At 36.9% G+C, this 27250-nt stretch overlaps 1 protein-coding gene across 4 annotated transcripts in view; it reads left to right on the top strand.

The window, feature by feature from the left end:
- Nucleotides 1–27250, top strand: part of usp24 (ubiquitin specific peptidase 24) — a 64649-nt gene that overhangs the window by 35077 nt on the left and 2322 nt on the right. For 2 of the 4 annotated variants that reach the window (XM_079889106.1, XM_079889104.1), the window contains 40 exons: nucleotides 5–103; nucleotides 538–588; nucleotides 1913–2086; nucleotides 2251–2336; nucleotides 2543–2651; nucleotides 3525–3683; nucleotides 4619–4716; nucleotides 4838–4933; nucleotides 7236–7464; nucleotides 7549–7711; nucleotides 8860–9015; nucleotides 9100–9170; nucleotides 9264–9424; nucleotides 9625–9686; nucleotides 10798–10989; nucleotides 11085–11199; nucleotides 11284–11428; nucleotides 12363–12482; nucleotides 14447–14572; nucleotides 14965–15063; nucleotides 15152–15234; nucleotides 15349–15490; nucleotides 15580–15699; nucleotides 15937–16157; nucleotides 17771–17895; nucleotides 18250–18391; nucleotides 18468–18618; nucleotides 18797–18892; nucleotides 18981–19084; nucleotides 19467–19580; nucleotides 20545–20752; nucleotides 21049–21138; nucleotides 21248–21350; nucleotides 22168–22289; nucleotides 22372–22485; nucleotides 22609–22674; nucleotides 22758–22824; nucleotides 22912–22990; nucleotides 25711–25786; nucleotides 25866–25952. In XM_079889106.1, the coding sequence (XP_079745232.1) occupies nucleotides 5–103; nucleotides 538–588; nucleotides 1913–2086; nucleotides 2251–2336; nucleotides 2543–2651; nucleotides 3525–3683; nucleotides 4619–4716; nucleotides 4838–4933; nucleotides 7236–7464; nucleotides 7549–7711; nucleotides 8860–9015; nucleotides 9100–9170; nucleotides 9264–9424; nucleotides 9625–9686; nucleotides 10798–10989; nucleotides 11085–11199; nucleotides 11284–11428; nucleotides 12363–12482; nucleotides 14447–14572; nucleotides 14965–15063; nucleotides 15152–15234; nucleotides 15349–15490; nucleotides 15580–15699; nucleotides 15937–16157; nucleotides 17771–17895; nucleotides 18250–18391; nucleotides 18468–18618; nucleotides 18797–18892; nucleotides 18981–19084; nucleotides 19467–19580; nucleotides 20545–20752; nucleotides 21049–21138; nucleotides 21248–21350; nucleotides 22168–22289; nucleotides 22372–22485; nucleotides 22609–22674; nucleotides 22758–22824; nucleotides 22912–22990; nucleotides 25711–25786; nucleotides 25866–25952 (4821 nt within the window). The remainder of the gene's footprint in view (nucleotides 1–4; nucleotides 104–537; nucleotides 589–1912; nucleotides 2087–2250; nucleotides 2337–2542; nucleotides 2652–3524; nucleotides 3684–4618; nucleotides 4717–4837; nucleotides 4934–7235; nucleotides 7465–7548; nucleotides 7712–8859; nucleotides 9016–9099; nucleotides 9171–9263; nucleotides 9425–9624; nucleotides 9687–10797; nucleotides 10990–11084; nucleotides 11200–11283; nucleotides 11429–12362; nucleotides 12483–14446; nucleotides 14573–14964; nucleotides 15064–15151; nucleotides 15235–15348; nucleotides 15491–15579; nucleotides 15700–15936; nucleotides 16158–17770; nucleotides 17896–18249; nucleotides 18392–18467; nucleotides 18619–18796; nucleotides 18893–18980; nucleotides 19085–19466; nucleotides 19581–20544; nucleotides 20753–21048; nucleotides 21139–21247; nucleotides 21351–22167; nucleotides 22290–22371; nucleotides 22486–22608; nucleotides 22675–22757; nucleotides 22825–22911; nucleotides 22991–25710; nucleotides 25787–25865; nucleotides 25953–27250) is intronic. The other 2 variants (XM_079889107.1, XM_079889105.1) reach the window with 1 other exon arrangement.

Raw genomic sequence — 27250 nt, 5'->3', positions numbered from 1 at the left:
GCAGGCCCACAGCAACGAGACTATCGGCAGCATCAGGTGGAAGATAGCGGAGCAGCTCAGCTGTCCGGTGGACAATGTGCAGATATTTGCCAATGACAGCATGGTGAGTCAAACACTAACCGTGATCCGTCTTTGATCTTTGAAACTTTGCAGACCTTTTACTTCGCAAACAGATATATAGCACACTACATGAAAGGTAATATCCAAAAAAAGCATTTTAGGGGCACTTTAAATTTTGAATTAGCTTTTATTTTTGTATTTTCAGTTGTAGATTTTTTTTATTTAAGTTTTAGTTTTGGTGTAAGTTTTAATCAACAATAATATTCACAGATGTAAACCATACAATTTTATCTACATCCAATAACTGCCTGCAGAGGACGAAGGGCCTGTTTACACCTGGTCACTTCATGTGTTTTTACTGACACTTGGCCACATAAATGTGTCTCCGCAAAACGAATATAAATTCGATCTTAAATTTTAAACGGAGTTCACGTCAACGAAAGCAAAAGATATGAGCTGCATTTTATTTATCATCAGCTAATTTCAAGATCAAAGACTGCAATAGGAGAGAGAGCGCCATCAGCACTGGTAAGATCATTTAGTCTCACTACTTTTAATGAAGATGATTGTGTGTTGAGTGTCTGTGACACTTTCAGTTTCATTTTCAGCAGTTTGATATCGGCTTGCTGAAGAGATACTCAGCTACTTGTCTGCGGCGACGAGTGTTGCAGTAGTAGCGCTCTCACATCTGGCTATAACATGTTATATAGCCTATAACACACTCGCACGTTTATTTTATTTTTACATATGTGGTTTCAACAACCAGATGCATTTACACTTATCCAGTTAAATGGATATCTCATAAATTGACATGCAGGTATATTAGGCTGCTGTCCCTTTAAGACCTGATGCACGGAGCCATTATACTGTTACACATGCATTGAAACATAACTGACTGTGTTTACATGAATACTCGTCAAGTATTTGACTGTTTAAACGCAATAAGCAGTTGGAAGAAAACTCAAATTAGTTCTGAGAGGCAGCTGTATGTGTACGCGCTTTGGGTGTCAGCACAAAATCCTGCGGGAATGAGTAAAATGATACGCAATTCCACTACGAAATTCAAGCCCTTTAACGCCAACAATATTCATCCGGAGCGAATGAAAGGAGTGAGTGAGGGGAGGCGGGTTTGTGTGTCAACTCGCAGTCGGAGAGATGAGAGAGCGAGATTCTCCGGAAAATGAGTATTGGAAGCTTTTAAAAATAAATATTTTTAGTAACACTACGTTGCACTTAGTTTATTAATTCAGATGCCTTTTTAAAAGACTACAATTGAAAAATGTATATATTATATATAAAATATATATAGTATATATGCTATATATATATATATATATAAAATATATTTTATATATTTTATATATATATATATATATATATATATATAAAAAATATATTATATATATATATATATATATATATATATATATATATATATATATATATATATATATATATATATATATAAAATATATATAGTATATATGCGTTATACCACCCGTATTTGGTGGGTGTTGAGAGCTACTGCTCTCAAATGTTAGTCTGGAGCCCTGATTTTTATTAACTAGCGTTAACAAAGATAAATAATTACTGTAACAAATCTATTACTCATTGTTAGCTAATTCACTACTGTTAAATAATGATACCTTATTGTAATATTTTAAAATGTTTGGTATTTTTATTGAGTTAAATAATAGATTGTGGGACACAAAATGAGAATAATTAAAAGCAGAAATGTATGCAGCTCTTTCGCGTCTAATGAAATTTTATAGCAAACAAGCACTTTTACTAAACTTCATTTGTGTGTAGTAAGTACTTATATTAAGTGGTCTGAATTAAATGTGCATTCCAGCTGACGATGAATCGTGACCAGAAGCTGTTGAATCAGCTGGGTTTCTCTGATGAGCAGAGTCTGACGGTGAAGAGCTCAGGAACGGGCACTCCGTCAGGCAGTTCAGCGGACAGCTCTGCCTCGGCCAGCTCCAGCAGCAGCGGGGTCTTCAACTCGGCGTACGCTCTGGAGCAGGTACATACACACACTGATCTGACTTATCAAAGTTTGCTGCTACTCATTGGATCAAGTACACTTTAATGGTGCAAGCACTGTACTTTTATATTGTCTACCGACAATTTTAGGTGTCCTTGCTAAATAAAAGTATTAACGTCTTTCTTTCATGTGTGTGATTGCAGGAGAAATCTCTTCCTGGTGTGGTCATGGCATTGGTGTGTAACGTCTTTGAGATGCTTTATCAGCTTGCTAACTTGGAGGAACCCAGGTAAACAACCTACGACGGATGGTTATCCTATTATTTAATTGACCCAAAAATGTTAAATCTGTTATGAAAAAATGCTGTTTTTTCTTTATTCTTTTAATGATTGATTTTGCTTCACAGGGGAACCCTTTCGCTTCGCTACCGTATATTGTATTTTGTGATTTTTAGCTGACTTGTAATGACTGTGCGGCCATCTTGTTCCTATCCAGAATAACTTTGCGTGTGAGGAAGTTGTTGCTGCTCATCCCGACAGACCCAGAGGTGCAAGACGCCCTTGATAACTTTGTGCCAAAAGAGTCCAGCGTCTGGAGTCACCAGGTACCTGAATGCCTCTCCTTGACTTTGAATAATATTGGATAAAATTTCCTGATTTTTTTTTTCTCCATGTAGTCGAAATAGTACTGAATTTTATGTTTCACATGTTCTTAAAAATCTATTGATCTAATGACTTATCCTTACATATTTTATTTAACAAAAAATATTGTAGACAAATATATACTACCATTCAAAAGTTTGGGGTCGGTATGATTTTTAAAATACCAAAAATACAGTAAAAACAGTAATATTGTGAAATATTTGTACAATATTTAAAATAACTTTTTTCTGTTTTAATATCTTTTAAATAAATGTATTTCTATGATGGTAAAGCTGAATTTTCAGCATCATTACTCCAGTCTTCAGTGTCAAGAATTTTTTTTAAGCTGCTTAATGTTTTTGTGTAAACCGTGATACATTTTTTTCCACAATACTTTGATGAATAGAAATTTAATTTAATTAAAATAGAAATCTTTTGTAACATTACAAATATTTTTACTGTCACTTTTGATCTGTTTAATGTGCCCTAACTGATAATCATTTTCTTAAAAAGAAATCATACTGACCTCAAACTCTGGTAGTGTGTAGTTTTGATTTGTTTAACATTTTGTGCTCAATGCATAACATGATTCAAATTATGGAAATGATTTAATAGTTTTGAGGAGTTTACTATTATTATGTATATGTGGAAATTTGTAATAGTAAAGAATGAGTTGGTGTAACTGGTAGTTTAGTGGAAATAGAGTCAGATGTGATCCCTGGCTGGATGACTCAGCATTTTTAAGAGCCGTAACAGTCATGTGACAGTGTTTTGTTTTTAGAAGGATGCGCACTGAAGACAGTAAATACCTTTTCTCTCTCTCTCTGTCTCATCAGAAAACTCTGTTCACACTGGGGTCTGGCTCTCAGGCCTCGAAGTCTCCATCTCTGTCCAGTAAACAGCAGCACCAGCAGAGTGCAGCATCTATCCTGGAGTCTCTGTTTCGTTCTTCTGCCCCGGGCATGTCCACATTCAGAGTGCTCTATAACCTGGAGGTTTGTCATGCATTTCTCACATTGAAGTTATAATATTCCATTTTCATGTGCAGAGACAATATGTAAGCCAGTCATGGGCTAAAACAGTGTAAATAATGTCTCTGTGGCACTTTCAAAACATTGCTCTGTTTTTCTGTTTGTTTGAATAGTCCAACATGTCAACTTCTGGATCAATCAATGTCACACGTTTAAGGGCATGATTACATGTTTGACTGAACCATTCAGTCATTCCTCTCAGTTTTTACACGCATTATTGTGTTGATCGCATGTGTCAAGTGCAATCATTCAACCCTGTTACGAAACTTATTATTCAAAGAAATTATCAAACAAAAATGTTTACGTTTATCAACCATTAAAAACCATTTTTTGCATGTATTTTGTACATATATACTATTTTGTATGTATGCAATGTATACACAAAATTAATTCTGCATGAAAGCATTACATTTCTTAAGACATTTAGAATCTTATAAGACATTTCTATTTCAAATAAATGCTGCTCTATTTATCACAGAAATATTAAGCAGCACAACTGTTTTCAACATTGAAAATAAGAAATGTTTCGTCATATTAGATTGATTTCTGGAGGATCATGTGACGCTGAAGACAAAATGCAGCTTTGTCATCACAGGAACGAAATTACGTTATACAATATATTCAAATAGAACACAGATATTTTATGTTGTAATAGTATTTCACAATCTTACTGTTTTACTGTATTTTTAAACATAAAATACAGCATAAGACACTTAAAAAAAAAAAGACAGCTAAATGAAAATCTCACCGACCCCAAACTTTTAATGGTTGTGCATAAATTTTATTTTATTTTTTAAAATAAATATATATATATATATATATATATATTACTAGGAAATCAAAATTGAATTAAATAAAAACACTCTCACTTTCTCACTCACCTCCATCTATTCTCTTAGGTGTTGAGCTCCAAGCTGATGCCCACATCTGATGATGAAATGGCGAAGACCAGTGTCAAATCTTTCTGTGAGAACTTCCTCAAAGCAGGAGGTCTCAGGTAGTCGTCTACTTTTTACCCACATTTCCTCTGCTTGTTGATAATTATGCAGTCTTAATGTGTCTGTATATTTCAGTCATTAATTAATCTCAGCGGTGCATTGTCTCTCTCTCTGTCTCAGTCTGGTGGTTAACGTCATGCAGAGAGACTCCATCCCGTCTGAGGTGGACTACGAGACCAGACAGGGAGTCTACTCCATCTGCCTGCAGCTGGCCAGGTGCAGTCTCATTTATCAGTCTGGCTGTCTTCTCTTTTCTATTTCTCTATTTTGTTTGTACTTTTTCTCTCTCTCTTTGGAAACACCACTCCAGATGATAGGCCGCATAATAATATTGCTTTAAAAGCGCTTGTATGTTTTGAGTATGTTTGAGAACATCCTATAGACTTCCATCATTTTTTTAATTTATTTGGTAACACTTTACAATAAGGTTCATTAATTAACATTACTTAATGTATTAACTAACATGAACTAACAATGAGCTATACATTTGTTACAGTATTTATTAATATTTGTTAATGTTGGTTAAGGCATTTACATTACATTGTCATTTAGCAGACGCTTTTGTCCAAAGCGACTTACAAATTAGGACTAAATTAAGCGAGTAATTGTGAAGAGGCAAAAAACAATGCAAGAAGTGCTCAAAATATGAAGGTCAGGCATTGTTCAGAGTAGCATAAGCCCGATAAGCGAGGATATAAAGGAAAAGGAAAGGGTTTTTTAATTTTTTTTTAATGAGCTTAAGTGCTCACGAAAGAGGCGAGACACTACAGGTGAATAGGGTAAAATTTTTAAATAATAGATATCACCATGAAACTTCCTCAGTTGATTATTTACACAAGTATATTAAAAAAATGTATTAAGTTTTTGAAATTTGTATGTTTAATTATGCAAATTAGGCATTATCTCATTAAATATGTGCGATTTTGCATATATTTTCGGCAGATAGATCTGATCATATCATAAAGTAAAATAAAATAAATTTGCCAGGTGCAAAATTCTTTTTGCATTTTGTTTACACACAAGATGGAAAAAAAAAAATTCAGAGGGATTTCAGGATATATGCTTTCGTTACCTAGGAAATCAAAATATACTGTCCATAGCCTTAAAAAATAGATTTTCGCCATATTTTTTTATTAAAATGTCACATAAATCAGGAATGATTTATTAACAAATCCCTTTGAAAATATCTTCAGAATACTGCTAAGTGTATAACTGGAAAGTTTGGTGTACACAGGTGCTACATAGGCTGAGATGTTTGTACTGGAGAATGACAAAAAAACTCATTTTGAGAAAACGGCAGTTAAAGATTTAAATAGCTCTAAATGAGATTTCGTCATTAGCTTAAATCCCCCTTTGGACATTCACGATTGGTTACTGATAGAAAGGAAATGCCCATATATGGGTTACATAGCGTTGTGAATTGAGATTTGTCCAAATCTCAAAACTGACCACTGCATGAAAAATCGATGTTTTTGCCTGCCGTTTCTTCATGTTAGTTCACAGTGCATTATGTAAGGGTTGATGCCCAACGAGGTGTCCATTATCAGGTATTAATGGACGACGGCGAGGCGTGCGACGCGCAGCGGAAGTCCATTAATACCTGACAATGGACACCTCGAAGGGCATTAACCCGCTTATACCATGGTCACTTACGAAAGAAAGAAATATTTAATCAATTAATAATACTTTAATGTGTTTTAGAGTAAAAATCGTGAGGGTTTTTATTTATTAATTCGAGCGCACTATTTAATATCTCCCGTATACAGGCGTTGCCAAGCAACGTGGCCACAGCGACCCGACCGCACCAGTTGATCAGTGAGTTTGAGCCAGCGCAATCATTTAGAACTGTCATCAGGCAAATTGACGGGACGCCTTTCCTAGGTGTACATTATCACTTTTTAATGGACACCCTTCAGCCAATCAGAATCGAGTATTCACCCAGACCATGGTATAAATAATGTTAACAAATACAACCTTTGATTTTAATAACATGTTAGTAAACGTTGAAATTAATATTAACTAAGATTAATAAATGCTGAAGAAGTATTGTTCATTCTTAGTTCATGTTAACTAAGGTAGTTAACTAATGTTAATGTAAAGTGTTACATTTATTTTTTTGCAATATTTCTGGTGTCGATGGGAAAATATTAAAACGGATTCAGAATATAAAAACAGGTGTGATTTCAAATGCCTAAAATTGTAAGTATTCTCAGTTTCCTGTTGTATCTTGAGCTGCCCCCTAATAGTCGACTAAACAGCAGAACAACTACAACAAACTCGTTGACAAGCACTTGTTGTGAGGGGGTTAAGAGATACCTGGAACTCATTTAAACAAGTGCACAGACATTTTTAGCGCTTATGAATAGAAATAGCACAAACCCTTGACAAGTATAAAACTTTCTAGTGTTCATGTGTCAGTTACCGTTGTTCACGCTCGCTATCAAGTGGAGAGAACTTTAAAAGGCTAAACATTTGGCTTTAGCGTTTAAGAAAGAACTTGCTCTGTCTCCCCCTGTAGGTTTCTGCTGGTAGGCCAGGCTATGCCTAGTATCCTCGACGAGGAGTTGAGCAAGGACGGTCTGGACACTCTGTCATCTCGGCCGTTCCGTAACGCCGGGCGGCAGAGCGGGCGGCAGCTCTCCGTCTGTGGGACTCCGGAAAAATCCTCCTACAGGCAGGTGTCCATGTCTGACCGATCCTCCATCAGAGTGGAAGAGATCATCCCAGCAGCCCGTGTCGCGATACAGGTGCGTTACAGCACCCAGTGCTCTCTTAGTTTTCTAAATGTTTTTTTCTGCACCCTATATGACTTGTCTGGTTTGTTGTTTCAGACCATGGAGGTGGGGGACTTCACATCCACAGTGGCGTGTTTCATGAGACTCACTTGGGCGGCAGCCGCAGGCCGATTGGATCTAGTTGGCAACAGCCAGCCAATCAGAGAGACGACCAACTCGCTTCTCCCGCTGGGCGTACGCAGCAGGGTTAGCAGTACAGGTGAGACTCTGATCGGTACTATATTATCTGTTGGAAGTTATAATAATCAAGAATTTTTTTTTTTTTATGTTTTTGAAAGAAGTTTCTTCTCCTGTGCTCACCAAGGCTACATTTATTTGATCAAACATACAGTAAAACAGTAATATTCTGAAATGTTATTACAATTTAAGATAACTGTTTTCTATTTTAATGTATTTAAAAATAAAAATATTTATCGGTGCTCAATTATGTTTTTATCAATGTTGAAAACAGTTTTTGCTTGTGATTCTCTGATGTATAGAAAGTTCAAAAGAACAGCATTCATTTGAAATTTACTGTCACTTTTGATCAATGTCCTTGCTGAATAAAAGTATTCATTTCTTTAAAAAGAAAATTTAATTTTGCCCAAATTAAAATTTTACCCATCACGGTTTCCACAAAGTATTAAGCAGCAGCAATTTTTTTTTTTTTTTTTACATTGATAATAAGCAGCAAATCGCCATATTAGAATGATTTCTGAAGGATCATGTGACACTGAAGACTGGAGTAATGATGCTGAAAATTCAGCTTTGCATCACAGGAATAAATTCATTTTTAAAATATAATAAAATCTAAAACATTTCTTATGAATTGTAATATTATTTGTAATAATATTTGATCAAATAAATGCAGCCTTTTTGAGCATAAAAGCGATAATTATTCCAAACTTTTGACCGGCTGTGCATACACTGCAAAAAAATGCTTTTCTTACTTAGTATTTTTGTCTGGTTTCCAGTCTAAAAATTCTTAAATCAAGATCCATTTACTAGATAAGTAAAATTAGATAAGATAATTATGTCTTGTTTTCTGGGGAAATAAATCAAAATTAAGTGAGTTGTTGCTTAAAACAAGCAAAATTATCTGTCCATGGGGTAAGAAAAATAATCTTAATTCAGACAGAAACAAGATTATTTTTCTTACCCCATGGACAGATTATTTTGCTTGATTTATTTCCCCAGAAAACAAGACATAATATCTTATGGCATTTTACTACTTTATATTATATTTGTTACATTGGACTGGAAACAAGACAAAAATACTAAATAAGAAAAGCATTTTTTGCAGTGTACGTCTGTCTTTCAGTCTTTGCATCTCTTATGTTCTTGCATGTGTGTGTGTGTGTGTTGCAGGAAGTAACTGCAGCTCCGGCAGTGAGGGAGAGATCACCACATTGCAAGCTGGGATATGCGTCAAACAGCTGTGTGTGTCCATCAAAGACACTATTATCGCACGAGAAGCACTCTCTTTACTTGTCACATGCCTTCAGCTACGCTCCCAGCAGCTATGTAAGAAAAAAAACACGCTCATATGCTAAAGAAAAGTCAGCAAAAATTAAAACGCTTATGTAATCGCTTTGTTTTTTGTTCTAGCTTCATTTTACTCTCTGCTTTCTGTGAATGATTTCATCATTGATATTCTGCTGGGCTCGTCCAGTGGAGAGGTCAGTGCCTGCGTTGGAGTCCTGACTAAACTTGTCTTATTAAGTATGACTTCTGTTCTGAGTCCAGATGTCTAAGGTCTTTCTCTTTCACAGATCCGACGTGTGGCGTGCGATCAGCTGTACACTCTCAGTCAGTCAGACACCTCTGCGTACCCTGATCTCCAGAAGCCCAACCTCTTCCTGCTGAAGGTGGTTCTGACAGCCCAACTTCCTCTCTGGTCCCCTACCAGCATCATGAGGGGTGTTAACCAAAGGTCAGACACACCGAACATGTATGATTTCTTCAGTTTAACCATTTCTGACAAACAAGACCTAGAGAAAATTGCTGAAATTAAGTAATCAAGCATGGATTGTTACTGTAACAGGCACACAAATAAAGAAGATATTGTGTAAACTTCGTAAAGCTGTGAAATGATGAGTATCTACTGAGCTAAAATGATGATCATGTTTTTAGGTTGCTTTCACAATGCACAGAGTATTTTGACCTGAGGTGCCAACTACTGGATGACCTGACCAGTGAGTTTCTTCCTTATTTTGAATAGAAATATATAATATAAATGGCACTTTCCACAAATAAGATGTTTTGGTCTCCCATTTTTATTTTTTCGAACTATTCACATACTTTTTGATATAATACATATTGTTAAGTGTAGTAAAAACTATTTGTAATTTTTAACTAATTTAATTACCTAAAATATTAAGCTTCTTCACACATTTTTACTTGCAACCCTGTTACCAGATGATTTTCCCTCTATTACAAAATGTACCATTCTTTAAAATTGTGACACTTGTGGACAAATATGTGTTTTCTGTTTAATCTATGTGAAATGTAATTGTATCAACAGCTTATTTGACATTTGTCCCCAAACTAGCTAGTCACTACTGAATGATTGTTTGATTTAAGCTAAAATTTGCAACCCTGTTACCCAATCTGCCCTATGCAATTAATACAATTAATGTTTTTGAAAGTCTCATGTTCACCCAGGCTGCATTTATTTGATCAGAAATACAGTGATATTGTGAAATATTATTACAATTCAAACAAAGTTATCTATATTTTAAACTGTAATTTATTCCTGTGATGCAAAGCTGAATTTTCAGCATCATTACTCCAGTCTTCAATGTCACATGATCCTTCAGAAATCATTCTAATATGCTGCTTTTTGCTATTTGATAATAACATTTTATTAGTATTATTATCAATGTCGAAAACAGTTGTTATGCTTAATTTTTTGTTGGTGGAAATCATGATATATTTTTTTCAGGATTCTTTGATGAATAGAAAGTTCAATGAACAGCCTTTATTCGGAATAGAAAGGATAGTCTTTACTGTCTTTACTATAATTTTATTTATAATTTGTTAACAATGTTGCAAATTCTACGAACTTCATATAAAAAATGAATTGAACATAAAAATGCTAATTAAATATATTTATTTTGGCCTCCTCAGTATTTTCTGAACATGAAGCCATTTGCTCAACCCTATTTTGTTCCTTTTACTGTGTATGGAAAGTTCCAAATGTAACTTTTAGGGGGGTGTCCTTTACTTTAGTTCTGCTTAGGGAATTTAAGAATAATTTTTTGATTCCTTCGGAAAGGCTCAGCCCCATGTGTTTCATGTTCTCAGCATCAGAAATGGAGCAGCTTCAGATCGGCCCGGCGGCCATGCTGGAGGATGAAATCAGCTGGCTTGATAATTTCGAGCCCACTTGGACCAACGAGCTGGAGACCAGCGAGGCCGACAACATCCTGCTGGCCGGACACCTGCGCCTCATTAAAACCCTGCTGTCCCTCTGCGGCAGTGAGAAAGAGCAGTTTGGTCAGACACTTTTCCGATAAATATGACAGCATGATGTGACCCATATGGAGATTCGGATGTGGATTAGAATGTTTTTTCTTGTTAATGTGCTCCAGGTCCTTCTCTGATCCAGCAGCTGTTGGACGACTTCCTGTTCAGAGCGTCTCGAATCATCCTGAACAGTGACAGCTCATCTAGCACTATAGCATCTATCCACGACTTTCACCCAAAGTACGATGAAATGCATACATTCACACACATTGACATGCAAGTCGCTGAAATTGCCTTTAGCGTTTGTGCGTGTGTGTTTCTCAGGTGCAGTACGGTCAGCAGTCGTCTGGCGGCGTACGAGGTGCTGGTCATGTTGGCTGACAGCTCTCTAACTAACCTGCAACTCATCACTAAAGAACTGCTGTCCATGCACCATCAGTCTGACCCATCACTGACCAAAGAGTTTGACGTGAGTGCCCTCGCTGTCCTTCTGTCTTTTGAGGAATTTTGCAACATAGACACTGTTATTGAACTGAACTGAATTAAATTGACATTGGATGGAAACTTGTTTCCACAGAGTAAAAAAATGTGAAAGGTAATTGCGACTTTTTATCTCACAATTGACTTTTTGTCGCAATTTTTATTTGTCGCAAGAGTTTATATCTAAAAAGTCAGATTTGCAAGAAATAAAGTCAGAATTATGAGAAATAAACTGAACACAGACTTTATAACTCCAAATTCTGAATTTATTTCTCACAATTCTGACTTTATTTCTTGCAATTCTGAGTTTTTAACTTGCAATTCTGACTTTATTTCTCGCCATTTTGAGTTTATTTCTCGCCATTTTGAGTTTATTACTCGCAATTCTGAGTTTATAACTCGCCATTTTGAGTTTATTTCTCGCCATTTTGAGTTTATTACTCGCAAATCTGAGTTTATAACTCACAATTCTGACTTTATTTCTCACCATTTTGAGTTTATTCTGACTTTATTTCTCAAAATCTAGAAAAAAGGCAGAATTGTGAGAACTCATTATTACCTTTTTTATTCCATGACAGAAACAAGCTTCCATAACACTGAACTGACTCGAGCTGACTAACTACACTATTGTCTTCTATAGAGTTCGCAGCTTATAGCTGAAGTAAACTTTTCAGAATGAACTTCACACAATTATTGAACTGAATTGACTTGAGCTGATTAATGACACTATAGTCTTTAGAGCTGCTTTACACTTTGTCACATATTTTGCATCATGTTATTTTCCTCTGTTATTGTAAAGCGCTATATAAAAAAGGCGACTTGACTTGACTTTTGGAGAAAATAGAAATACATTTTAATTGCCATGTTCTACTGTAGCCTTACAACAGATGTATTTCCATTCATTTGTGTCATTTGTGTGTTAGTATCTTCCTCCCGTAGACAGTCGCTCTGTGTCTGGGTTTGTGGGGCTGAAGAACGGAGGTGCGACCTGCTATATGAATGCAGTGTTCCAGCAGCTCTACATGCAGCCTGGTTTGCCTGAGGTAAACTCCATTATTACGAGTGTACGGTTAGCACAGTCTCTCTCCATTAGGTGACGCCCTAACCTAAAAGTAGTAGGAGTGACCTGGCAAGGTGTTTATAGCTGTCTGACTCCATATTTTGGTTATTAACCCTTGTGTTATGTTGGAATTCTGTGTACTCCCCTTATGGTTCGGGTCAAATTGACCCTAATTGGATTCAATACAATTCCTCAAAAATCACACTATGAACAACAACAACAAAGATTCAGGTACAAACTGTAAACTTTTAATATCAACACTTGTCAAATATTCCAAAAAATATATATCTGAAGATATGATTTAATGAAAATGTTTTTTAACCATTTTTTAAAACTGTTTTGTTTTGACAAAATTTGAATATACATTATATTTATATATATTTGCATATACATTTTTTTTAACCTTTTTTTTTTTTTTTTGCTTAGAACATCATAACTGAACAATTAATCAATTAATCTGAGCTCATTTTTCCTGCTGTCTGTGTCGAAGTCTCAAGATATTTCAGATATCTTGAATATATAAATGAGAGCTTATTTTACTATCTGTGTCTGTCAAAGATTTTCGTTTGTAATTTGCAATTAATTCTGAACACCATGATTTAGCTTTTTCAAGTGTGTTTGGTTTGGGTTAGAGCACTTTTAGATACACTTACACTTTAGAACTGGAATTGATGCCCTGACATACATAAAATAAATGTTTTTATTTTGTGTCTGTACAGTTGCTTTTGAATAGCTGCCTATGATGGTCAAATTGACCTGCGAACATCACAAACGTAATAGTAATTTTGTTTGTACATGTCAAAAAAAAAAAAAACACCAGCATGTTGAAACTTTGCATGCATGTTCATGATGATAAATGCGAAAGTCACAAAATATCAAGGAAAAAAAAAAAAGATTTTATATCATTTCAGGTAGCTTGAAAAAATAAATGAGTCTGTGGCTGACAAAATATTTTTCTGTATTGAAATAAGTGTGGAAAACCTATTTTTTTAGCTTCATAAGGTAGTAAAAAAATAAAATAAAGTATAACCAAGAAATGTTATTATTTTGGGTGCGTACAGTTGCCTTAGAGCGTTAAAATATGTGGGTCAAATTGACCCGCGAACATCACGATCGTAATAGTAATTTTGTTTGTATATGTCAAAAAACACCAGCATGTTGAAACTTTGCATGCATGTTCATGATGATAAATGAGAAAAAGTCACAAAATATCAAGAAAAAAAACATAGGTTAACCAGTATTTCCAACAACTATAAAATCTAAACGGGTCAAATTGACCCGCAACATAACACAAGGGTTAAACAAAGGATGATTTTTATGCGTGTAATTATAGTTTTTGTTTAATGTATTTGTATTTTTTCGACAGATGGTTCTTTTTTGGTATACTTTTTTTTTCTTTTTTTAGTACAATTCTTTGATATTAGTGCCTCAAGCTGTTCCATCTGCTTATAATGAGACATGCACTCTTATAAACTGCATCATACTCGAAATAATACTGTCAAACTTTGTTTTGTTTGTCAAATTTTCAGCAACACTGCATACTGCAGGGATTGCTTCAATATTTATCAGAAGTCAGACTTGACATCTTTGTTATGCAATTCTCTTTTAGTTTTCTTTCTTATTGTCCCACACATTTATAGTTTTAGCTTAGTTTTCATTCATTAGTTCTTTTACAATCTCCCAACATTCCATTTATCAAAGAATCCTGCAAAATGTATCATGGTTTTCACAAAAACTGTTTTCAGCATTGATAAGAAATGTTTCTTGAGCAGTACATCATCATATTAGAATGATTTCTGAAGGATCATGTGACACTGAAGACTGGAGTAATGATGCGGAAAAAAATCAGCTTTGTCATCACAGGAATAAAAATAGAATTTTTTTAATTTTTTGTCTTCATCATAGTTTTTGGGTAAGAATATAAACCTGTGTGTGTGTGTGTTGTAGTCTGTCTTGTCAATAGAAGATGATGCTGAAAACCCAGAGGAGAGTGTGTTCTGTCAGGTTCAGTCTCTGTTCGGTCACCTGATGGAGAGCAAACTGCAGTACTACATACCTGAGAACTTCTGGAAGGTGAGAACCATTATGATCATCCATACTTAAAATGCACTGTATGCATTTATTTAAATTTAAAAAGTTATAAATTCAAAAAATACTTCTTGGTTTTTAGTAGTGATCATTTTAAAGTGATACATGATGAAAAAAGTGAAATGCTTCCTATCAGTCCAGTGTTTCAGCATAATATATACGCTGTAGTTTGTTAATATTTTAGTTTTAGTAATTTTGTTGTGTTTTTGTCATTTTTAAATGTCTATATAGTTTTTATTATCTTTATTTTTGGTTATTTTTGTACTTCAATATGGTATTTTAGTTCATGTTTTGTTTTAAGTTTTAGTTAATGATAATAACCCTGCTCCAGTCATCAGAATTAAGAGCAAGTATTTGATCATTCTCATCACATGCAGATCTTTAAGATGTGGAATAAAGAATTATATGTGCGAGAACAGCAGGATGCCTATGAGTTCTTCACCAGTCTGGTGGATCAGCTTGATGAACATCTAAAGGTACAGTGCACCTGATGTCCCCTGCATACTCGAGTGTACGCGCACAGTCTGAAGTGTGTTTGTAATCATCCTAATGTCTCCCTTACAGAAAATTGGTCGAGAGCAGATCTTCAAGAACACATTCCAGGGCATTTTCTCCGATCAGAAGATATGCAAAGACTGCCCACACAGGTGAGCCTTAAAGAAGTCATTGTTTGCTCACCCACATGTCATTCCAAATACATCTTTTTTAAGTAGTCTTCTTAAAAACAGTGGCTTGAGTTGGTGTTTGGTTACGGTTGGTAGGTATGAGCGCGAGGAGACGTTCATGGCTCTGAATTTGGGGGTGACGTCCTGTCAGAGTCTGGAGATCTCTCTCGATCAGTTCGTCAGGGGTGAGGTCCTGGATGGCAGCAATGCTTATTACTGTGAGAAATGTAAAGAGAAGGTACAGTTGGATACAGTTGTTCTCCTCCTTAATAAAGAGCTGCAGTGAAATATCTATGTACATTTGTGCTCACACATTTTGTGTTGCAGCGGACCACTGTGAAGCGCACCTGTATAAAGTCTCTACCCAGCGTGCTGGTCATCCACCTCATGCGATTCGGCTTCGACTGGGAAAGCGGCCGCTCCATCAAATACGACGAGCAGATCAGAGTAAGAGCTCTGCTAATAAATTATTTAAAATTCAATTAATCTGTTGATTATTTCATTATACACTACTGTTAAAAAGTTTGGAGTCAATTGAATTTTTATTCAATTTAACTTTGATTAATTTAATGTGTCCATGCTGAATAAAAGTAAAAAAAAATGTATTGACCCCAATCTTTTGAATGCTAGTGTATAATCGATTTGTATCCATTTCCATAATTTGTTCACTTTGTGTGCTCTTAGTTCCCCTGGGTGCTGAACATGGAGCCGTACACTGTGTCAGGAATGGCCCGTCAGGATTCAAGCGCGGATCACGGCGATAACGGGAGAGGGGGTGAGGGCGGATCCGGGGGGTCGCCTCGGAAAAAGGTCACCATCTCTGAGAACTATGAACTGGTAGGAGTGGTGGTTCACAGCGGACAGGCCCACGCAGGACATTATTACTCCTTCATCAAAGACCGCCGGTGAGTGACAGCAAGAGAGAGACCTTGTCTGTTAATGGGTTTTAGCATGTTGCTGTGCAGTTTGTGGGGTGTTCTGGTGTTTACTTGATCAAAAGTGAGATAATTTTATCGTTCATCAGACAAAAATCATAAGTCTGATCACTATTCACAGGATTTTTCAAGTTCACCTGGTTATTTATGAGTTGATGAAAAGATAACTATTAAAATAAATTACTCTGAAAAGAAAGCCATCAAAATAAAACACTTACTAAAAAAGATGAACTATTTTATGTTTACCTCCACATCATTTAAAGGAACAAGCCGACTTTTGGGGACTTTAGCTTGTTCACCGTATCCCCCAGAGTTAGATAAATCCATACATACCCTTTTCATCTCCGTGCGTGCCGTAACTCTGTCTGACGCACCCACCGCTAGCCTAGCTTAGCACAAAGACTGGAGGTAAACGGCTCCAGCTAGCATACTGCTCCCAATAAGTGACAAAATAACGCCAACATTTTCCTATTTACATGTTGTGATTTGTATAGTCACAGCGTGTACATATAACAAGGTCATATGAGACACAGCCATCTTCTAACTGTATACATACTGGGAACTATATTCTCAGAAGGTGAAGCACTGCTACTTGGGCGGAGTGATGTGCTCGCAGCACCTGAGAAGCCCCGTGGTGAGGAGCAGAGAGTTCGCTCAGAGTTGGAGTAAATCACTCCGCTGAAGTAGCAGTGCTTCGCCTTCTGAGAATATAGTAGAAGATGGCTGTGTCTCATGCGACCTTGTTATTTGTACACGCTGTGACGATACAAATCACAACATGTAAAGAGGAAAATGTTGGTGTTATTTTGTCACTTATTGGGAGCAGTATGCTAGCTGGAGCCGTTTACCTCCGGTCTTTGTGCTAAGCTAGGCTAGCGGTGGGTGCGTCAGACAGAGTTACGGCACGCACGGAGATGAGAAGGGTGTGTATGGATTTATCATCTAACTCTGGGGGATACGGTGAACAAGCTAAAGTCCCCAAAATTCGGCGTGTTCCTTTAACCATTAAACAACATCAGATAACTGTTGAATGTGTTGTTAAATTATATATAAATGTTTTAGGTCAAAGGGGTTCGGCTGACAGAAAAGTTTTGGAGTTCTTAATCTACTACACAAATGATGAGAGACTAGTTGCGTTGGGTTTTAATACTTGAGTTTTATACCAGGAAACAAGATAGGAAAAAAGAATTTACAGAATGCATTGTAATATTACATAAAGCTTTTTTTAAAGGATCCCAGGTAGCTTGTGTTTGAACAATAAGTTTATGAAGTTCTGCAGAGTCTATTTCCATAATACTTCAGTAACTGTAATATCTGAAACATGTGCTTAATTTTCCTGGGAGGTCTTTTGCCCCTCTCTGTGTGCATGTATGTGTTTTTATGGGTCTCTGGGGGGGGGCCGTGCTTCTGTTTTTGGCAAGAGTGCTTTTATTAGAGTCTTAAACTGTCCCAGATGCTTGGCGGCATGATGGCGCTTTAAACCAGCGCTTTATTTTTTTCAGGGAATGAAGGAATGTTTGAGTGACCACTATGAACTGAGCAAGATCCATAACATGTTTTTCCAATGCTCTCTTCCCTTTTAGGGGTAGTGCACGAGGACGCTGGTATAAGTTTAACGACAATGTTGTGGAAGAGTTTGACATGAACGATGAGACTCTGGAGTATGAGTGTTTTGGGGGAGAATACAGACCCAAAGTTTACGACCAGTGTAAGTCATTAATATTTCTTTAAATCCATAAATATTAATTATGTCAAAAGTAACAGTACTTCAGTACCAAGTCAGTAAAATAAACATTTCTGGTAGTACCTCCTCTGAACATGAACACAAAATTAGGCCTAAAAATAACTGAATGGCTATACAATAAAATAAAGAAGTGTGAAGTCCGCACACTGAAAAATACTGCTCCAAAAGAGTTTATTCAAGCAACGTTTCGACCCTCAGGTCTTCATCAGGCTCAATGTTAATGTAATAGTGAAGTCAATTTTAAATAGACACAGGTGATCACCTTAATCAGGCACACCATTAAGGTGATCACCTGTGTCATTATCACACATGCTATAGCGAACCCCTATCCGGATGTGCGGCGGCGCTACTGGAACGCCTACATGCTGTTCTACCAGCGCATCAGTGACCAGAACTCCCCCGTCCTGCCCAAAAAGAGTCGAGTCAGCATCATGAGGCAGGAGGCAGAGGATCTCTCCCTGTGAGTTAGCGTCTTCCTCCTGCATCAATGTTTTAACATGGACACACTTAATAATGTTCATTATGCTAAATCTCAGGTCAGCCCCGTCTTCTCCGGAGATCTCACCCCAATCCTCCCCACGGCCTCCCAGAGCCAACAACGACCGCCTCAGCCTGCTCACACGCTTGGTCAAGAAAGGAGAGAAGAAGGGTCTGTTTGTAGAGAAGATGCCCGCCAGGATCTATCAGGTAGAGATTTTAAGGCCTGTGACTAAACGAAAGGTTCTGGGTTCAGTATCAACATCTTCAGGAATAAAATATATAAATGGTTGAGAGAACCATCATGTGTCGTCCTGATAATATTGTTTTTTAGGTATTACAATGTTTTGACAAGTTTGACACACACTCCTGATTTTTGGATCTGTAGATGGTGAGAGATGAGAACCTGAAGTTTATGAAGAACAGAGATGTTTACAACAGCGATTACTTCAGCTTCACACTATCTCTTGCCTCTGTCAATGCGGTAAACACTGAAAATTCATTTGATTATTGCCTCTTCTGTAAGCTCTGTATATTGACTGCACTCATTTTTGAGCTTTACCTTTTTACAGACAAAGTTAAAGCATCCGTCTTATCAGGCCATGGCAAAAACCAGTCTGCAGCTGGCCGTCCAGTTCCTCTTCCACACGTACCTGCGAACCAAAAAGAAACTCAGGTGAGACACTGCTTTTGTTCACAGTGCTTAAACTCAAGGCTTGTTCCAGTTGTTGTTATTATTGTTAAACAAAGACGAGAACTAGTGGTGAAAACATTTTCAATTTCATTATAAAACATTTATTTTATAATTAATAATTATATACTATATATATACAGAGAGAAAGAAAGATATTCATTTCAAATTATTTTCAAATATTTTATTTAAAATAATAATAAACTAGATGTGCAATGCACTGTAAATTTGCTAAGTAAAATAAATATATATATACACACACACACACATATATATCTCAATATCTCATTAAATGAATCTCCCAAGTGTGACTTTAGACTGATCATTGTATGTTGTTAATGTGCAACTCTGCCGTCTTCTCTCTCAGGGTGGACACAGAGGAGTGGATTGCTACCGTGGAGGTTTTGTTGTCCAAGAGTAGCGAGGCGTGTAAGTGGATGGTCCAGTACCTGGTGTCACCTGAAGGACGGGAGATCATCAAGTGAGCGTTATGTCCATCATCCTCTGCATACACATTGGCAATAGAATCACCAGTGGCTTTTAAACATTTTAAACACTTAATCATCATATATTATATATATATATATATATATATATATATAGAGAGAGAGAGAGAGAGAGAGAGAGAGAGAGAGAGAGAGAGAGAGAGAGAGAGAGAGAGAGAGAGAGAGAGAGAGAGAGAGAGAGAGAGAGAGAGAGAGAGAGAGAGAGAGAGAGAGAGAGAGAGAGAGAGAGAGAGAGAGAGAGAGAGAGAGAGAGAGAGAGAGAGAGAGAGAGAGAGAGAGAGATACAGAACACTTTTAAACTAATTGTCCAAATAAGATTTGAGGCCACTGTACATTTAACTTCTGTTAAAAAGAAATGCATGGAGAGCTGCAAATTGTGCCAAAAGACCATGAGGGTTTTTAAGATGTTCCCTCACTTTTGTTTCCAGTTCCCCCAAAACCAAAAACACCTGTGTTTATGTAAGTGTATGGCCATAATTGTATTGCTACGACCACAGCTGCTTTCTGACATCCTGAAAGGTGGGTCCGTCTCGGGATGTTGATGTGTAGAGCGTGTAAGCGAGATCTGGAGATTCGCATCCCTGTTACACGATTGGCGGGTTGGTATCGGATGATAGGGCTGCCCCAAATATCACCCCACGAGTCCATACCGCAGCCGAAGCCAGGGAATGTTCCGGATTGTTTTATGATCGAGTTCTGACACACTTCCAACAAAACAAGCAACCGTTCCCTTATCAATGGAGACCTGGAGCCATAATTTTGCAAACTCTTTTCTCCCTGGAAAGAACGATAGAGTTGGCTCTGCAGGAAGAGTTTCCACAGAACCGCCCAACCAGCTCAAATATGCCAACATCCATTATCTCCTACCACGTATTCATGCAAAACATTCACAAGTTAATGGATGAATCTCATAAAGGACATGTCTTCCTCTCTCTGTAGGATCTGTCTGTTGGAAGGCAGTGTTCGTGAGGTCCGTGTCGTGGTGGCCACCATCCTGGAGAAGACCCTGGAGAGTGCTTTGTACTTCCAGGACGCTGGGCTGGACTGTCTTTTGGACATGCTGCTTTCTCTGTTGGATAAGGACGTCCCGGACAACTGCAAGAACTGTTCTCAGTACTTCAGCCTCTTCAGTAACTTTGCTCAGAGGGTGAGAACGATGATGTCACTGTTATGGGCACCAGACAGTATATTTGAAAAATGTACATACTATTAATTTTCTTAATGGAAAAGAACACAAAGTTCAAGAAAGCACCATTAAAAGTGGTCACATTAGCCAAAATTTGGCCTTTTCACCCTCACTTGAAACTCCCGATCATGCAGATTCCTATTAGAATGACTAGAATTCAATAGAACAGCGAAACCTGTAAATGTGACCGCACCTTAAGTCTTCTAAATCCACAGAGATTGAACAGATTGAAGTTATTCACTGATGATCTGTTTCAGGGCTGTGGACCGTGTCAACTGCTGCTGAAACATTCAGCTTATCGTCGAATGCTTGTCTTCCTTCTGGGAGCCAACCGGCAAACCAATCAGGTATTGCAGACGCCTGATTATGTGAATATTGAGGATTGCTTAAGCGCACATGTTAACCTCCATTGTTTAATGTCTGTGTTAATGACATTCTGCTGGTTGTGTGTTTTAGCACCGGCGCTGGAGTTCAGCACAGGCTCGAGAGTTCCTGCATCTTCACAACACTCTGGCCTTGATAGTGCTGCACACAGACCTCGCGTCTCAGAGGACAGAGGGTACGAATGCAGTGATTTCTGGACACACACCAAAGTTATTAGCATTAATAAAAACTGTAATGATTATGAGAGAGAACACTTTTTTATATATATTTTATAAACAAAAAAAATGACACAATTTTTAAAATGCGTAAGATTTTAAAGTCCCACTGTAGTCAATAATTTCATCCCTTAAAACTCATCTTTGATCACCAAAATGACATATTTAAATGTTTTTCCTTGAAAAAAAAAAAAAATTCTTCATGCCTTAAAATGGCTTGCATATAACTCTACACCCTTGCCTCATTTAGTATGGATATGTAAATGAGCCCAGCCTCCACTCACTCACACCAGCTCAGAGATCCACTCATCCTGATTGGTTACAAGGTAGCTTGTGACGTCAGAAACACCAGCGATTTCATATATAATTAATAATAAATGTTTCTTGACCATCAAATCAGCATATTAGAATGATTTCTGAAGAATCATGTGACGCTGAAAACTGGAGTAATGATGCTGAAAATTCAGCTTTAGCATCACAGGAATAAATAACATTTAAAAATATATTAAATTAGAAAACAGTTCTTTTAAATTGTAATATAATCACAATATCACAGTTTTGCTGTATTTCTGATCAAATAAATGTAGCCTTAGTGAGCATAAGAGACTTTTTTCAAAAACATTAAAATGCAGACCCCAAACTTTTTAATGGTAGTTTATATTATAAAAACAAATCTAAAAAGTCCACTGCATCCCTTCAGTAGTGCTGCAGACTGCACTTGTGTTTAGATGTTACTGGTGTTCTGTGTGACTGATGAGGTAAATCTGATGTGTTCAGCTCAAGGAGTGTTCAAGCACGCTTCCTCAGGACTGGTGGCTCCATCTTCACCCCTCCTGCCTCTAAATCCAGACATCAACACGCTCCTCTTTAAAGCGGAGGGACATGTGTATCTCATGGAGGTAAGACTACATCTCTTTTTCACTCTCTCCTGTCTCTATCTGTCTATTTTGCACTCTTCTGACTGAGGCTCATGTGTTTCAGGTGATGTTTGCCATGCGTGAGTTGTCCGGCCCGTTGTCGTTTCTCATAGAGATGATCACATATTGCTCGTTCTGTAACGAACCGTTCTCACTGGGAGTCCTGCAATTACTCAAGGTTGGTATATCCTTACCTATAAGAATTTTGTTTTTAAGAATGAATCATGTATATTTATAATTAATAATATATAAAAGATCTTATACAAATCTGAAGTAACCTGACAATGTGTTCATGTTCTAGAATCATCTGGAAACGGCTCCTCCTCATGAACTGAAGAACGTTTTTCAGATGCTGCTAGAGATCCTGGTGAGTGATACTATATAAATGTGTGATATTGTTATGAATACTACTTTGGAGTAGGGTGTAATGATCTTCCCGTCACCTCTCAGATGGTAGAGGACCCTCTGCAGTCCCAGAGGCTTAAATATGCATTTGAGTCTGAAAAGGGCCTTCTGGGTAAGAACCATATCACTTGGATCTAGCAGCATTAGTATTTGTAAGATTAGACTGATTTGAACTCACTTGATTCTTGTTCATTCACAGCTTTAATGCATCAGAGCAACAATGTGGACAGCAGTCGTTGCTATCAGTGTGTGAAGTTCCTGGTCACACTGGCACAGAAGTGAGTGTAGAACACCAAATGCACAATATAGATGTTTACATAACTGGGTTGTAAAGATATATGATATAATGGTGTAATTTCAGTTACTTATCACTCAATATTATTTCATCTATCCAGAACTGTAGGATGTTGAAATTGAATATTTAATTGTTCATGATAATTTATTATATGTTTACAACATTTAGATGATTTTGCTATCATCTAACACTCAATTAAAGTTAGTCTAAATACACAAAAATGTAATAACACTAGTACATGTAATCTATAAATAATAACTATTTGTTTTTCATATTCTACACTATAAATAATGTACATTAAAATGCGTTATATTTGCAGATTCCTTGTTGCATCTGAAATTGGTTGTTTTTCTTGTTACGCCTTTAGAAACTATAACACACATTAAAACGCAAGTATTATAACTCTGGGCCCGTATCCCTAAAGATTCTGAGAATCCTCTCAGAGAGCTCCTAACTTAACCTAAAAATTCCTTGCCAGGAGTTTTAGCTTAGAAGTGATTCCAGAACATTTTCAGTGAACTCTGAGCAAGGAATGGATGGAAAATCCTATCTTAGTGAGGAGGTGTGGTTGACCCCGTTGCTAGGTATGAGTCATCATTTCAAAAGCCGTGATTGGTTGATCCTACAAGTTTGATGAAAATGAACTTTTGGTGATAATGAGCAAAGGATGTACCCTCAAATCAATAAACATAATTATACACTCTAATCTTATGCAGACTGTAATTGTAAATAATATTTCACATTCAAGAAAATATCTGGAAAATGAATAGTAAGCTGTAGGGGTTATAGCCTAACATTAGAATCTAAATTATGTGAAAACTTAAGCTCATTACACCCTGTTCAAATAATGATTTGTGTCTTATTTGCTCATATTAATATCCTAGCTGGCATATTTTGTACTTTCACTCCCATATGGACCCCATTGAAAACAAGATGGCCTATCTCAAGGGGCTGTCCTTAATGAAGTAGAAATTGCAACGTTACAACTCAGTGTGGTCTTAACGAGGGTAACACGGCTCAGCTTTTATCAATGTCTGTGATTGCTGGCTGGTCTATTTATGAAGGCTTGTTAAAAAATAAAATAACAAACATGATTCCTGCACGATCCAATCTGTAGCGTCTCAATAATTCCCTGTCATCCAGTGTTTGCAGGACATCTCTCCTGCCTCCTCTGTTGGCCATTTTGTGCAGCTGCTTAGGGGAACTCCTAAGCCACTAAAAGTCCTCTTCCCTGCTCTTAGCAGATCTCGCCTTAGGAGCCCTTTTAAGCGCTAGGAATCTTGAGGAATAGCTTTTATATTAACTGGGATTTTCGTGTCACTTTTAGGGGAAATTCTAAGAAAATGTCATGACTCTGAGAATTTTCTTAGAATTTGGCCGCTAGGAGCCACTTTTTGCACAAAAATTCTTTAGGGATACGGGCCCTGGTTACAATTATTCATGTGACCATACAATGCATTATAAGGTGCGTTAATTAAAAATATGTTTATAATGCAGTATAATTAAAAGCTTCAAGTAAAGTGTTACCCAATTAGTTTTATTTTTAAATGTTATAAATTTCCTTTATTTAGACAAAATGGAAACAGTTATTAGCTTATCTGTAATGGCCAGATTTTCTTAATATTTGTGCTTCCCTGTTGTTTTTATGATATGTACATAAAATATAATTTATCATATGATGATTGGCAATAACCAATATTTATGGCTTATATTTTAAATGTCTACTATGTTTAAAGGGGGGGTGAAATGCTCATTTTCACTCAATCTCCTGTTAATCTTGAGTACCTATAGAGTAATATTGCATCCTTCATATCTCCAAAAAGTATTTTGTTTTATTATATTAATAACAGAAAGATAGACTGTACCGAGTCTTTCCGGAAAAAACCGAGCGGCTGGAGGCGGGCCCTGTGGGCGAAGCTTAGCTGTGCTAACGCGCCGAGCTAGTGACAACACACAGAGACATTTATTCAGTTCAACAGTTTTACTCACCGTCCGGTTCCAACGCACGACCGCGAATCTTTATCATTGCGACTGCTCGATCCTAAGCATTAGACGATCTGCAAATCCGTAGATCTGGGCTTTGTTTATAAAACAATCATCGTCGAAATGCAGGGAACAAACAGTCTCACACAACTCCGTTTATGCTCAGGAAAACAAACTCCATCCACGGGTTCCTTAATGCTGGGTTCTTTGGGAATCTGTGCAGGGTTGTCTTGCCCTGGCAACCAAAAACACACTTCTTTGGTGACATTGACTTCCCAAAAGCCGGGCAGGGCGCTTTGATGGCGAACTGCTTTCACTCTCTTGCTCTGGTCTACGAGTGCGCGCGCGGCCGCGATCTTACCGGAGAAGTGCCCTTAGGACCCATATAAGGAAATTCCGTTACATCTGACGTCACACATACCCATACTCGAAAAAAACTTTACGAAACTTGTGACAAACCGGAAGGAGTATTTTTGGAACAAAAATACTCCTTCAAACGTACAACTTAGTTTTTGAAACTTTGTCCATGTTTAGCATGGGAATCCAACTCTTTACCAGTGTAAAAAACTCAGTATGCATGAAATAGCATTTCACCCCCCCTTTAAAAATGATGGCAGATACCGTTATGGTGACGGATAAATGATGCATTTTTAGATATAGTGTTAAATAATGAAGTGTTTCTGGCAGCAGTGATGTTAAATGCTTCTGTGTTTCTGTTAGATGTTCTCCAGCTAAGGACTATTTTAAAGAGCTCTCGGGACATTGGAGTTGGGCAGTGCAGTGGCTTCAGAAGAAGGCAAGAGACCACAGATACGCACTCACACAATAGTTCTTCTTTATTGTGCATTTTTTAAATTCCCCCTCTCCTCTTTCAGATGTCTGAGCACTACTGGACGCCTCAAAGTAACGTATCGAACGAGACGTCCACGGCTAAAACCTTCCAGCGCACCATCTCAGCACAGGTACTGCACTTACAGTCTGACGTATCATTGGGCTGCGTTAATGTCATTACTGAACTTGTTTTACATTATACATAACCAATATAAACGTATGTATTCGTCAAAATTGTAATTTCAACTTTACATTATAGTATTTATTAATATTTTTAATTGCCTTTTATTTTAATATTTTCGATCTTTCATTTTAGTTTTAGCAATTTTGTGCTTTTGTCATTTTTTTATATTTCTATATAGTTTGAGGTCATTTTTATTTCAGTTTTAGCAATTTTAGTACTTATTTGATTTGGTTGATAACTTTTCATCTAATATTTATTTTATTTTGATTTCAGTAGTATTTCAATTGTCAAACTATTTTTAATTTAGTTAACAATAACACATAAAGTGAAATTTGTCATTTTGAATTCAAAATATGATTTGTAAACGTCTTAGGAGTATAAAGTCCTATTTTTCTCTCCATTTCCCTCTCCTTCACTTTTGTACATCCTTAATGTTTTGCTTTTCTTTGAGATGAAAACACCCCCAAAACAGCACAAACATGCTAATTTAAGCTAATTTGCTGTTGTACAAAATTATTTTTTTATCATTAAAAAAGCTTGCATTTTAAAAACATTTAAAGACTTTTATTTTTGTACCTGTGTTTTATATTTTGTATTTTATTTTAAAGGTTTAGTTCACCCAATAATGAAAATTGTCATCATTTACTCACCCTCATGTCATTCCAAACCTGTAAGACTTTCGTTCATCTTCGAAACACAAATGATGGTCTTTTTAATGAAATCTGAGTTGATTTATGTCCCTCCATGTACAGCTGCACAACTACCACTTTGACGCTTCAAAAAGTTCATAAAGAGATCGTAAAACTAATCCATATGAATTAAGCGGTTTAGTGAACACGATCACTTTATATGATGAACAGATTACATTTAGGCTTTTATTCACATATTCATCAACTCGCACATCAGTTGTGGTAAATGGAAGCTCAAGCATGTTTGTTTGACGTGCGAGAACCAATGAGGTTCATTCTCGTGTTACGCAGCACGTTTGAGCTTCCGCAAGAACCAATGAGGTTCATTCTCATGTTACGCAGCACGTTTGAGCTTTCGCAAGAACCAATGAGGTTCATTCTCGTGTTACGCAGCACGTTTGGGCTTCCGCAAGAACCAATGAGGTTCATTCTCGTGTTACGCAGGATGTTTGATCTTCCACAAGAACCAATGAGGTTCATTCTTCTGTTACGCAGGATGTTTGAGCTTCCACAAGAACCAATGAGGTTCATTCTTCTGTTACGCAGGATGTTTGAG

The sequence above is a fragment of the Squalius cephalus genome (genome assembly GCF_949319135.1).
Source record: "Squalius cephalus genome assembly, chromosome: 12".
In the NCBI taxonomy this organism is placed as follows: Eukaryota; Metazoa; Chordata; class Actinopteri; order Cypriniformes; family Leuciscidae; genus Squalius; species Squalius cephalus.
The sequence above is the reverse complement of the archived record's forward strand: the minus strand, read 5'-3'. Positions and strand labels throughout refer to the sequence as shown.